A 15,138-nucleotide genomic window follows, 5' to 3' on the forward strand; every position below is an offset into this window, starting at 1 on the left:
ATTACTGTTCATGTTTTGTTTTGTTTTTTCGAAACAATGAGCGAAAATGGGGGAAAATACACTACAAAATCACAATCAACTTGCCAAAATACTTTTGCTTGTATAGTATGTGCATTTCACAAATGAAATTGCTTGAGCGATGTTTTCGCAATACACATAACATTCGCATATAATATTATGTGCATTTCTTGATTTAAGAGATTTATTACTTAGCTTCTGTGCATGTGGTTTTCTTCTTCTTCTTCTTCTTCTTCTTCTTCTTCTTTTTGTATTTCTCTAAGGGCCGTCTTCTTTTTATTCAAGCTGGTTTTCCGCGGTGATACTTAGATCAAAATAGGATAGCATGTTGCGGCACTTTTGGCGGAAACAGGTGCATGAATTTATTAAAGAGGGATGAATGTCCGAATGTGTAGTATAGATGCATGGTGTATACTAGTACCACCAGTACAGTACGCGCGCACTACACAGGGCACCACTGACATCCGTCATTGTATAGTCTCTTCCTCCCTCAAATTGTCAACAGACGCACACTGTGTTACTGTGGTATACTTTTCAATTGTCTTTTGCGTCAGCTTCCACACCAGCCAAACATCCTCAGCAACATGGCCGCATTTTGGGCCTCTCGAGGATTAAAGGAATCATTACGTAACATACCTGCTTTCAAGTTCTCTCGTTTTTCGTCTGCATTGAACATTCGAAGACAAAACAGTCGTTACTTGTCTTCTTCTTGGACTTCGTCCGCTACGAGCTGCGACAATCAGCCGCAGAAATGCCAAACGAGGGTCCTCAATGTTCCAAACTTTAATGGACGTCACAGAGTCGTGTCGGCTTCGCTCGCTTCGGCTTCTCAGAGTTCCTCATGGTCATCCGACGTCCCCTTCTTGACCGAGGAGGAGAAGTCGGTCCTGGACACCACTTTCGCCTCCGAAAGGCTCCTGCATCCACGATGGGGGGAATATTCTGAATTCAGGCTTGCCAATGTCGAATGGTCTGATGTTGGTGACCGGGTTGAAGTAACATGGGCACGGGATGGGCAGAGTGATGGTGAAATAGAGGTTAGCGAGGGTACCGCGAAAAACTCTTTTCCCTACAGCTGGCTGAGAGATAACTGTCGATGTAACGAATGCTTCAACAAGTCTTCCAAGTCTCGAACGGTTAATCTGCAAGGGCTCTTAGCAAGGTGTGGAGTAGAGACGGTGATGCGAAGTGAAGATGGCAAATCAGTAAGTTATCGTATCATCAACAAGTAAATTTATAAACTTAAGTCACACGGAGATGGCTCTACTACCTTACTCAAGTCTCAAGAATCCCTCTTTATAACAAGTCCAGAATTAAAGTGGAATTCCACCCCATGTCTTGATTGGTTGGAATAGATCAGGGAAGTGAAATAAGCGAAGGTCAGAATCGTAGAATTTGAAAAAAAAAAAAACATGTATAGATTTGTATAAAATCAAGTTAGAAGACTCTAAATTTCAAGGTTCAAAATTCATGACACGTCATAATTTCCGAAAGCAATATGATTATGACATTATTGACCAATCTATCTATACATTTCCCCTTGTTAGCTAACAAAGTGAACTATTGCGATCGATCATTCATCGTAAGACGCTCGTCATGTAACTTGCGTCGTGTGATGTCATTTTTTCTCCATTTTCAGCGTCTTCTTGAAAACCCCTCCCGACTGGCTCTGGCTGGGGCCCCAAATGGGCACCAAATGAAGGAATCCTAAAGAAAGAAAGGAAGAAGAAGAAGAAAAAAAAAAACCTTCTTTATCTAGAACAAGGGATAGAGCTGAGGTAGTGCTGTGAACGGGGAGGTGGCTCCCTGCCGTGAAAAATAGGCCTACATTTAACAAGTACAATGGTGACTAGCTTTAAACAAGGTGTTAAAAAACACTTTTGATCCTTAATAGTTCAAAAACTATAAATCAGATAACACTGACATTGACATGAGCAATAGCTCAATCGTGCACAATTTTGCTGGAGGTAATTTGAAAATAAATGCATGAATCAGTTTCATTAAATTCACGATTTATTTTTAAGTTAGGGTTCAGATTTTGCTCTATTTCAACCCTTTGTACAAATTTTGCACAGGGGTCAATAATGGTGAGTGTGTGGCGTATTTTGCGGTTCTGTTGCAAACATACTTCTAATTCAGCGGCTGTAGCGCTAATCATACTGCGGCGCACTAGCAGACTACGCTTCCGTGGCCGTGGCAAACAATCATGTACACTTGTGTTTTTGTTGTTTGTTTTGCTTTATGTATTGCATTGTTTTTAGGCAGACAGTACCGGAAATTATCCTCGTCCTGTGTTTGTTTTTGTTTTGACTAAATCAATAATTAAGTCATGATGATCAGCTATAACTATAATCGACTATTAAGTCTCTTTGTAAAACGGAAACTTACAGTTGATTTAAAGTTAAAGCCGACTTTAAGTTGATCAAAGTTATAGTTGATTTTGCAATCAACGCTAACTCTATCTTGAAAAAACGGGGCCCTCTGTGCAGAAGCCTGATCAGCAGAGCTCTGAAAAGATGGTATTCGTGGCATTCATACAAATTGCAAGTCGATTGTTCCGGGTCATTGTAAGTACACACTCACATACGCATCATTGGCTCCTGTTTAAAGTTCAATTTTGTACAGATGGTTCAATTGGCATAAATCTCGAGCTTAACTTTAGAATTAATCATGGAATTAATGAAACTGATTCAGGATGCTTTCCTATTCAAATCACCTCCAACTGTACACTATGCAGCTATTCTCCTCATGTCAATGACATAGCAGCGTTGATGGACTTTATCAACTTTACTATATAGTTTTCGAACTATTAACGACCAAAAGTGGGAAATGTTTTTTTTTGTGCCATACCTAGTTACTATTTTGTATTTGGTAATTTTGCTGACATCAATGTAATTCTATACTTTGAATTCCATATTTTGAACTCAAGTGAATTTATTCGAAATTTCTGCATTGAATTTGCTTTACAAATGAAATAAATCAAATTCAATCAAGGCAATTCAATTTTATTCACCCAATAAAACAATACAGAAAATTCATTGCGGGATTACTACTAATTAATAACAATAATAGTGATAATAATAACAGTAGGCCTAATACCTTCTTATTTTACGCATGTTATACCTTTAAACCTCTAAGCGCTTTGCAATCATTCTAATAATAACGCTATAGTTACAAGATACTACAAAACAAATTATATAAGAAATAAACAGTAAGTATTCAAATTGAACTCTTTTCCATTATATCTGTATACACTTGGTGGTGTCGGTGTGTAGTGCCTATTTCCATTTGTGCTTGAACCATACTCTGTGTTTCGGGAGAGTCAAAATCTACGACCGTAAAAAAAAAGTGTAACAGACGTCTGCTTGGTGTATACTTGAGATTTCGTAAGTTAGCCAATCAAATTGATAGTGCGATCATTCAATTTTGAGGGTTTGGGCCTTCTATTTTGATCAGCCGAATCTGTATTCAAATCTAATATGTTGCCATTCAAGTTAATATGTGACCCTGAACCTCAAAACAAACAAAAAGTCGCCAGACAGGAATTTTCAGTTAAGACCATATTCTGAAAGAGCAGACTTTAAGCTTTAAAATGATGTATAGCTCAAATCAAATGGACTCTCCTAACCTATCTAAATATTGGAAAGAAAGCACAAACTCAGGAAAAGTGTGAACTGAGAAAAGAGGCTCTGAAGTACAGTGTCTATTCAAGCGCTTAATCTTTACCAAACCGTGCTGGCTGTGCGATGAATGGGACAAAAAACAGGAAGTAAACCACCAGAGTAACAACAATGAAGGCATTATCAAATTAAACTGAAATTAGGCATACATCATTAACACATTCTGTCCATAATTAATGCCAACTCTCAAAGCAGTAGCACTATCCTTTCAAAAGTTATTAGAGTTGAAAGTGAAGAGTGTGGACAAGGTTTTTCAGAAATGAAAAAGGGATTCTAAAGACACACCTAATCACACTATTCTACCAAAAATGTTCGAGATAAACTGCTAAAAAACACACTTTCCTACCCGTTTTATGATACCAAATTTTAGCATGATGTAAAAGAAGACCCGCTCTTTCAGAAAATATGAAAAAGTCAAGTTCGGCTAGGTTGACCCATTTCACTTATTTTCAATCCTTACGCAAAATCAGTGTGTGCGACTTTATGTTCGTTTTGAGGTGCATGGTCACATATAGAAAGTTCTCCAACTTCGCGAAGCGTTCATTCAATATGCATTTAGCGAGAGTCAGGGAGGTATGATTCGAGTCCCGTACATGGCTGCAACGAAGGTACGCCAAATCAAGACACTTCATCTCACTCCACAGTCCTTCACAGGTATTGTGGTTGCTTACCAACAAACACGCATCACTTCCTTATAGCGGCCTCGTAAAAACAGAACAAATCAAATCAAATCAAATCAAATCAAATCAAATCATTTCGATTCAATAAAGAAAATTCCACATTTTTTAGCATAGTGAAAGAGCACTGACTTAACTCTTCCATAGGTTAGGGAGAGTTAACCTATAATAGTATCAGTATAACAAGTCGAGGATGTTGTATTTTTCACAACGAAAAATTCTCATAGACTTAAACCAGTATGCCTTTGTTAACACTGATTTCCAGATGACGATACAATGGAAGGATGGCCATGTAAGCCACTACCCAGCTACCTGGCTTCGTTGCAATGTTTTCTCCGAGTCGGACCCCGACCCCGTTGCCGACATGCCACCTCAGTTGTGGGACGCGGCCACGTGTAGGGACCGAATTCAAATCTTCGACTTCAACAACCTCCTGAGCGACGACCGTGCCCTCTTCGCACTCCTGCGCGAAGTGAAAGGACTTGGAATCGCCATCATCGAAAACGTCCCGCAAAAGGTCCGGCAGATTCATCGTTTGGCGGAGAGATGTGGCTACCTGACCCCTTCCAACTACGGGTACGCCCTTATAATAATCAGCAGGTCCATTCTGTGAAAAGTGCAATTCCGCTTCATGCATAGTAAACTTGAGTAAAAACAAGTAAGAATCAACCTGCATGTGGGACAGAGGTTAATTCATCGAATTTTAGCATGAAAAACGCACGTTCAAGTTTGATGTAATAAACGTATTCACGTTTTTGAAATCAGTATATAAATATGCAAATTTGGTAAGTTAATCTGCCATTGACCGACCATGCACGCATTTATTTTCCATTCCATTACCTTTGTTGAAACAAACCTCAGCAAAAAAAAAAAAAAAAAAAACGTGCATGTTTCACATCATAATGTGTTTGCTAATTGAGAAGTAATGACGTCGGAGTATGGGTGAAAGAGTTTTAGCAAACAAAAGATTAATCATCACCAAAAACCATGGGTTATAACGTTTTCGTTTAAACATCATTCCTCCATACCATATTGCGCATTTATAGTTACAATCAATAACACTGCTCAGCGAAACATTAGAAACTTAAAAATATTCTGAATCTTTAACAAAGTCTTGAAAATCTTGACACACTACTTTCAGTTTGTTTGTTATTCACCATTTGTTCAAATGAAATGATTATGACAAATCAAAAACAACGTTCTCAACATATAGATAAGATTACTTAAAGGGTACTACAAAATAATGAATGTAATTATACGTGTAAACGATAACATTTTTTACTCAATTAAAGACACAGGTGGAGGAGACCGTCATCAGTAAGCAGGTTGTTTGACCGGGATAACGATCTCACTTTGTAACTCTCTCTCTCTCTCTCTCTCTCTCTCTCTTGAGTCTTTTTAGCACTAAAGGAACAAAACACCTAAAGTATAGTCATATAAGTATTATACTCCTGCTAAAACACACATACATATATACACACATACACACACACACACACACACACCCACACACACACATTAACAACGTAAAGGGGTTGTATAGTATTGGTGAAGATGAGGATTGAGCTTTTAACTTTTTGCGAGACACCAAGAACCCAAAAACAAAACTATCGTCATAAAAGGTAGGGCCCACCTTGTATTGGGAATGCTCTGTTTTTGGATATCTCAGCCATTTCAAAACTAATTTTTATTAAATAAACGTTGAATTCCTTTGGGAATTATATATGCGCTTTCATATTTCATAAGAGATTTCTCATTATCTCACCAAACAAACGTTGGAAACCTGAAGTTAGGTCTCAACCAATTCTATATGCGATCCCTTTAAACCTCGAATACATAAAATATGATTAAACCAACGAGGATAACCTAAAGGGAAAATAACTAGACAGAAACGAATACGAGGAGATATAAAGGGGATACCTGAAGAAAGATAAGTTGCCAGAGAAGAAAAGGGATATTCACGGTTTATAGCTGTATTATAATCATTAAGAGGAATATTACCTTATCTGAGAATTTATTGTGAACATAGCATAAAATGAAGAATTGTGCAGTAGACAAGGTATGGTTATGATTTGTAATATGTATTATGGAACTGAATTAGTGAGCTATAATAAATTGTTATTCGGATGATACAATACGTGGAGTTTTTTAAGATGATTTTTTTGTTAAACACTTAAGAAAAACAGTGCGTCCAGGATCATCAGACAGATCCGTAGAGCTTATAATCGACTTATAATATAATGCAATGATGAACTCGGGATTTTCTCAATTATAGTAAATTGTGTAACAGGTGGGATATGAATAGATGCTGTAAGCGTATCTGTAAACATTGCAGGGAGCTGGTTACAATCATGTATACCGCAAACTCATGACCATACATACTCGGCTAGCCCGAGTATGTATTTTTATCATGACTGCTTCTATTAACACTGATTAATTCGGTGCTTGTTCAAGGGGGTATCTCACCGGGCTTCGCGACGTCTCCGCGACGTCTCCAACTATCAGTCGCAGCAGTCGCGGAGACGTCTCCAACATAAAAATGTCTTGCGGTCTCATCACGTCTCTGAGACGAGTTATGGCAGTTGTCAAAAGATTTCAAAATATGAGGGAGCCGTCGCAGGATCACCTGACTTGATCTAGGCAGGATGTCAGTACGCAGATGGTTTACGTGGTTTCTAAAGTAGGTCAAACAGCGTCAAATAAGTCGCGGAGACGTCTCCGCGACCTCTCACCAGTTTTTCTGGTCTTCAGCAGGCCTCGGCGACGTCTCTGAGACGTCTCGGGGACATCGCGGAGACATCGCGGAGACGTCTCAGCAGTCGCGGATATGATTAGTCTCCGCTACCTCTCCGCAACTCATGGAGACGTCCCGGAGACGTCGCGGAGACTTCGTGAAAAATCGAACATGTTTCAATTTCTTGCGACTAATCGGAGACTCTGTAATTTTCAGGAGACGTCTCGGAGACGTCGCGGAGACGTTTCTGCAACTAGCAAAATCTATACAGGGTGACCCAGAAAGAACGGAACGCCTAAGATCTTTAATTTCACCAATATTGTTGCAAATATGTCATTATTTTACATACTATTGGAAAGGCCATTCTTTTTCCAAGACAATGACACCAAGTTCTTTAATTTATCACACCGTCCGCCTCACATTCCACACATTGTGAACGCTACTGGTTCTATGACAAGCCGAATTGTCGCTAGTTTCGGTATCTCTGAGAGTGCAAAATGATCACATTTTGAAAATTGCAAGGGTTGATAAAAATGGTCCTAAAATCATAACGCATTAACCAAAATTCAAGAACTTGGTGTCATTGTCTTGGAAAAAGAATGGCCTTTCCAATAGTATGCAAAATAATCATATATTTGCAACAATATTGCTGAAATTAAAGATCTTAGGTGTTCCGTTCTTTTTGGGCCATCCTGTAGAGAGTCGCGAACTAGTCGCGAACTAGTTTCAAGCCCGGTTAGATACCCCCTTAAGCCAGGCTGACACTTGCACGACTTTTGGCCACGATTTTGTCGTGGCAAGTCGTGACCAAAATTTTGAACAATTCAAAATTCTCGTCCCGACATGGCACGCAGGTCACGACGGGTCTACGCACACTTCACGCCAGTTTACGACTAGTTTGCGCACTGGCACGATTCGAGTCGTGACAATGCGTGTCACAGAATCGTGCAAGTGTCAGCCTGGCTTTAACGTCGATGTGAGGCAATTGTCAGTCAGTTGCGCAGAAACAATTTATTTCATTTTTTTCTTCATTTCAATCTATTTTCATATTTATCACATATATCACAATAAAGTATATTGATACGAAAATTATACAGAACATAATTTAAGATAGAACTTCACCGGAATGTTCAAAAGTTTGTCTTGGTATAAGCACAAGGTCTGTATACATGCGAGTTAAAGCCCAAACAAAGTTTTGGTACGCCTGCAAAAGTTGTCAAATTTCGCTCCCAAATGTGAACGTATGCTTAGGAAATGTGCAGGATAACGATGTCATGACAAGATATTCGACGGGTAACGACGAAAATGCGAAATATTAACCAAAAAGGTTCAGTCTCAGTACTTACCCGAACGGGGTCAGGCTAAACTCGGACTCGGGGATAATTCGGCTTCGCTTTGACGGCGGGATGAGTTGTAATGGTTGTCCCTCTGATTGTACAGTGTTGTCCTATGGGAGCGGCCTGTATAAACTAGCGCTTCGTGTTCTGGCTACTCGCAGTTTGAAGTTTGAAGTTTGAAGTTTGAAGTTTGATTTATTACTCAACGACCCTCATGGGGTATGGGAGTACAATGTCAGTTTAAAATACACAAAATAGAAAAATTCAAATAAGAATTAACATATATACATGTATAATACAAATATATACAAGATATCAACATACTTTTCAAATATAATTTGCATAAAAGTATGTTATAAATAATATACTATACAAATGTAAATCTATCACATGAATTACGAACGATGCAGGCACTGCCTGCTGCAAATAATCATGCAAAGGGTATATAAAATAAACTAAATCAAACGAAATAATTAAGTGCAGTAATTATCTAAAAGAGGACATTATTACCTTACAAAACCTCGAAATGTTTGACAAAGTTTTTTTCTTAGTGGAATTGAACAATTGATCATATTTAAATGTGTTAGGATACTTCCTATAATATTTTTCGAGAAATCTTTTACGTTCTGTCGTAAAGAAGGGACATACAAACAAATAATGAAATTCATCACCAATATCATTTTGAGAACAATAGGTACACAAACGTTCAATTCTTGGAATGTCTTTGTAACGCCCAGACACTATTGGAAGCTTATGATTAAGGCAACGAAAACGTGTTAAAGATTTCCTATCATTTTCATTAAGACGAATCAGATACTTTTCAAAGCATAATTGCTGCTTAAAAATTCTATAAACAGTGCATTGATTGTTTAACTCAACATCACTGTGCCACTCCTGTTGACTCATATCTTTAATTTTTGTATTTATTATTCTTTTGAATGAAGATAAAGATAGATTACTTGCTTGACTCTTCCACACGTCAGAAAGGCCTAAGCTATCAAGAGTATTCTTTACTTTGAAAATCCAACCCATCTGATTTTTCCCCTTCAAAAAGGAGAAAAATTCAAAGCTATAAATGATGCTTGATAATTTAGCTGATTTCCCGTTTACAAGACGGTACCAGAACATTAGCATTCGACTAGTGACAATTTTTTCTAATTTGTAGTGCCCAAGTTCTCCGTAAGTCATGCAATTGGGAGTTCTCTTGTTCAGACCAAGCAATTCTTTACAGAACTTCAAATAAAACGTTTCAATTTGAATTACATTTTCAAAACCCCAAACCTCACATCCATATAACAGAATTGGTAATATCAATTGATTAAATAGCTCAAGTTGAATATCAACAGGTAGACAAAGAGATGCAATTTTGCTCTTCATGGAGTACATAGCTCTTTGTGCTTGAGTTACTTGTTTATTTATAGCTTTTTTGAAGCTATTGTTATAGTTGAAAATTGTTCCTAAATACACATACTCATCAATTACACTTAAAAGTTCATTGGCAAAATAAAACTTTGGAATATTTCTAACTTTTCCTCTAGAAAAAATAACAACCTTTGTCTTTGTGGTATCAACAGTAAGATGCCACAATTGGCAATAATCAGAAAGTGCGTTAAGAGCATCTTGTATATCATTCGCACTTTCAGGAAGTACAATAGTATCGTCAGCGTACAAAAGAGTGAATAAATTTATATAAACATCCATTTCATTCTCATAAAAGCAATCGTGAATTGATGTAGATAGAGAGCTCAGACAATTGTATCTCTCTTGTAAAAAAGATTCAAAATCATTCAGATACAGTGCAAATAAGATTGGAGACAAATTTTCACCTTGCCTTACTCCTACGTTACTCTGAAAAAAATCGGATTTCTTACCACCATATGAAATACAAGATTTAGCGTTGTCGTATATTTTGACTATAACACCCAATAATTTTCCATCAATCCCGTCTTTCAATAATTTAATCCAAAGCGAACTTCGATCAACTAAATCAAAAGCTTTTTTATAATCCACAAAAGCACAATACAATTTTTTCTTTTTTTGTAAATGCCAATCAATATTTGCGCGCAATGAAAAAATATGATCCATCGTAGAATAACCTGACCGGAAACCGGCTTGAACTTCACCAAGTAGATCATAAGAGTCAATGAACAAAGTAATGCGTTCATTTAGAATAGCAGTGAATAGCTTACCAACACAACTTAAGAGGGTGATACCCCTGTAGTTATCCGTAGCATCAGGTGAGCCTTTACCTTTGAACAAAGGTTTAATCAAGCCTACCACCCAGCTTGAGGGTATTATACCTGTGTCAAGCACTACATTAAACAGCTTGGTAACAAGTTTCAAAAGAGATTTAGAACTATTCTTTAACAATTCATTTAGAATCATATCATCCCCAGGAGCCTTGTCATTTTTAAGACGTTTAAGCTGCTGTATCACTTCAGACTCATCAATTCTTCGATTCAATTCATAATTCATACCAATGCCATAATCAAGTTCTACGACATCAGTATTCGAAGCTTGATTGTTTAAGCTTTTAAAGTGTTCAAAGAAATCTTCTATTGAAATGTTCGAAGGCGCTGTAGTTCCTTTTTTGTTTCTACTTATAATATTCCAGTAATCTTTGGGGTTCTTACTTTTCAAACTCCTTATGTTAGTATGTAAGTCAGCAAAGTATTTTCTTCTCTTTGATCGTACAAAGTTTTTATAACTCTTGCCAATTGTTCTCTTTTCATCCATATAATCTAATCTATTTTCTCGACATTTGTTTTTAATTTGCATGAATTTTTTCCTATATTCTTCGCACTCTTTATCAAACCATGGCTGTGAGCTAGAAAGAGTCGTTTTGCTAATAATTTATGCGATTTACTCTTCATCTCGTGCAGCATTCCAGATGAAGAAGCCGCATTAACATACACTTCTTGCAATAGATTGATCGCTTTGTCGATGTCCTCTTGACCAACATTATCAACATTTATGGATTCGATAAAGGAATCTAATTCGGATATAGCAAAAGCGTTCAAACTATTTACAAACTCAGACTTCCTATCGTTATTCCATTTATTCCTTCTTATTTTTGTGTTATAATTGTTATCATCTTTTTCGGAACTATTGGCCGTTTTGTCAACACTTTTCAAACAAGGAACAGTTGATGACGTTTTTGCATGGATTCTTAAGACGATCGGGCAATGTTTGTCGGACAAGAGTTCATCAAACATATCCACATAAAAATTACTGAGGTTCATAAATAGTTCAGATGAGGCTATTGCGTAGTCAATGGTGCTAACATCTGCACATGTAACGCTACCTTTACCTTTATCAGTAATGGTCCGAGTTGTTACAACGCGCGCATCAAAAACCTCTTTTGCGCGCATGCAAAATTAGTGTGCGCCGATCAAGCACCTCTAAAACAATCAAAGGCGCTTGATAAAAAACAACAAAAACTCCAAAGACCGCGCGTGTCAGCAACTGAGGACCGCGCGCTGTCATTTTTTGTTTTGTTTGTACAGGATTACGTTAGCACGCACTTTCCTGTCCATTCAGTTAGGCCTCATTTGGTATTATGCAGTGCCCAGTAGAATGTGGCGATCACGAACTGCGTGTGAATTGTCTGAAGTAGGGTCGAATTTTTCCCGAGACCGAGTTAGTCTGGAGCCTTCTGGAATAAAAGTCGAATTTCCTACTATTATTATTTTTCTCAAAATACTCCAAACCGACTCATTATTCCGGCAAACCGCGTCAGCCAGGTAAGTTTCTTAGTGGACTCTTTCGATATATTGCAAGAAAAAATGAAATGGTGCTAGACGGGTTCTCAAGCACTTACCGAAACTTAGTTTTCACTATAAACTGAGGTCATAATGCGAAAAATATGATGGGGCCTGCGTAAAAGCAAGCTTGTACAGAGCCGCGCAAGTCCCGTGATAAAATCAGATTAGGGTAAGTATGAGTACAGATATTTTTTTTTTAAGATCATACTATAACCGGGGGATCCGATAGAAACGAACAAAAATCAGATCAAGTGTTTCTAAATAGAATACAGAAAGGTCACATGTTGCAGCTATAACCTTTTACAAGTAAGGACATTGGGAGAACAACGACAGAGATTGTAGGGATTCAAGTGGGTGTGATGGTATAGATGATGGCGTAACAGTTTGACTTAAATACATAAATAGAAGGTGGGCTAATAAGAATAAAAAGGGTCCTAAACCATGCAGGCCGTGTGACCATGATAATAGACAGCTGCCATGCGCAAGAATTCCAACAATCGAGTGTAACAATAAGTACAGTGCTTACGCAACAGGCAGACTGATCAAAACATAATGAATGTACATGTTTAGGATCCCGTCGGACTACTAATAGAAGATAGACAAGGGGGAAATACTGAGCGACAAGTACTATACCATATGCATGTCGTAGCTGCTCAAAAGATATTGTTTTAATTTTCGTTTGGTGCAGCTTATAAGTTCCATGGGAGTTCATTCCAGTACTTAGGCTCAGCGAACATAATGTTGTTTTTTTCGTAAAAAATTGTTCGGGTACGTGGAAAGTGATACGCATAACGTTGGATAATCATGAACTGCATAGTTTCTTGTAAACATTTGGGAAAATACATATGGTAATTGGCCAATTGAAACATGAATAGACAAACGTTGCAACAAAAAAAAAACTCAGGAATTTTCTAAATTTTATTACTCACAAAAAGTTCATACGTGTAGGATAAGTATCCAGCCTGGTTTACAATTCTTATAGCGCGTTTTTGCACAATAAATAGCGAATCGATAAGGTTTTTAGAAGCATTTCCCCACGCCAGAATCCCAAAATTAAGATAAGGGGATATCAAAGTTGAATATGTACTCTGTAGAATATTACATGGAAAATAATATAAAACTAAGTTTGTTTAGAACCCCTGTATTTCCAGCAATAATTCTACTTTATAACCAACATGGGTTCTCAAAGAAAAATCAAATTCAAAAATCTTGTACTATTGACCTGTGACACATCGTATGTTGTAAATTGGTCTTGACAGAGATAGGTAGCACAGGTGGGGAATTACTAAACAAGATATAATGAGTTTTTTTCATGTTTAAGGAGAGTTTGTTTGCAAAAATTCAAGATTGAATAGGGGCCTACAACTATGTTTGCACTTGAACATTGCGGTTTTGCCTTTTGACGTTTGCGGTTTAAGATATGTTTACTGTTAATGTGAGATTTTGATGAGCCTTTCTGGCTTTGTTTCGCGTATGGAAAAGATTTTTTTCTGTAAACAAAGCCAATGTCAGTTTGAATCGGAATAAACCGGTTCTATACATGTGTATCTGAATACAGTATTTTTTTCCCTACGTCCTTGTAATTAAGCATTTCATTGACCTGCTCCCTCTGACTTCACAATGAGTAGGAATTCACGTGTATGGCATGTATGGAATTGTTGGTAGGCGGGGATATACATGTAGATTCCTGCAAGATTTGTGGTTGCCAAGGGTAACCTTTGTGAACAAAGCATGCATAAAATCTGAATACATTACAGAACCGGTCTGTTGTGCTTGGGTATACCCGCTTTTCTCTCGCTCGCCCTCAGTCCGTCTCTCACCTGGGTGCCACAATTCGCATTCATGAATCTTGTTAAGAGAATTTGTGATCGAAATATTTGTGTTGATATCTCCGTCTAGATATTACATTAAACCTGTTTATATGTAATATCTACAGCCAGCATGCATTCGATGTCAATAGCAATTTGAAATGATGGTCTAAGAGAGGATCGGAGGTCAATTCCCAGTTGGTCCGCACTTCACTCGATTCAAAGCGACATGATTGTTCAGCTTGCCCAACATAGCAATTCATGGAATTCGTATTCAAATCAAAGAATGGACCTCTGCATCGACCAGGTGACCAGAATGGTTCGTCAATCAACACTCAGGGGAGCATTCATTTCATTGTTTTGTATCAAGTGCATCACAACAAACTTTTTCTTTTAACATTGCCAAATGCCAGACTCGCTGTCAGGTGGATGTACTGGTAAGCACCATCTAAAGGGATGACATGAATAATTATAACATCACAGATGCTTATCTCACTTAGTCCATGGGCCAAGACCCGAAAAATGGGTTATTGGTACCACCTGAGGTGGCAAAACCTTTTTGGTGTCATTTTGTTTGTCGGGCATAGATATGCTTATCAAGCTATGATAGCATTTCTAAATGAGTAGCTTAGTCATAATAAATGAATGTTTAACCAATTTGGTCTCGCTATTATATCTCTATATTTCTGAATCGAAACTAACCGCTATACAAAGAAGAGCACTTCTTCTGGATGTCCACAGGTGTTCTGTTGTAAACCCGGTGCACTTAGTCTTTATTCAAAGCAGCGAAGGGAATATCCAAAGGGTTATGATGTCCACAGCTGTCACGCGGTGCGCTTAGTCTTTATTCAAGACAACGAAGGGAATATCCAAAGCTTATGATACAGTGTATATCCCTTTATCTAAAATTAACAACAACGACAACAACAAAGAACAATTCCTCGTGAATTTCGCCGTATTTTTTCAATTATTCATCATTTTCCGGTGAAAATGCTACGGTGAAAACGCTAATATCACGCCAATTATCGCTTTATTTCCATCCAACAGTGAAAGATAATGCAAAAACAATGTACCGGCACACTACAATATACATTATGATAAATAATATTGTAAATGAACA

The 15,138-nt window shown here is 37.7% G+C and overlaps 1 protein-coding gene across 1 annotated transcript in view; it reads left to right on the plus strand.

The window, feature by feature from the left end:
* The first annotated feature begins 602 nt into the window (after positions 1 to 602).
* The window catches only part of LOC139729900 (probable gamma-butyrobetaine dioxygenase), a 69,127-nt gene continuing 54,591 nt past the window's right edge, over positions 603 to 15,138 (plus strand). The window contains exons 1-2 of the mRNA XM_071640821.1: positions 603 to 1,223; positions 4,641 to 4,951. Coding sequence (XP_071496922.1) covers positions 603 to 1,223; positions 4,641 to 4,951 — 932 coding nt within the window. The remainder of the gene's footprint in view (positions 1,224 to 4,640; positions 4,952 to 15,138) is intronic.

Source organism: Diadema antillarum, unplaced genomic scaffold, assembly GCF_040938485.1.
Source record: "Diadema antillarum isolate AM-2024a unplaced genomic scaffold, OU_Dant_1.0 seq00000269_RagTag, whole genome shotgun sequence".
Taxonomy (NCBI): Eukaryota; Metazoa; Echinodermata; class Echinoidea; order Diadematoida; family Diadematidae; genus Diadema; species Diadema antillarum.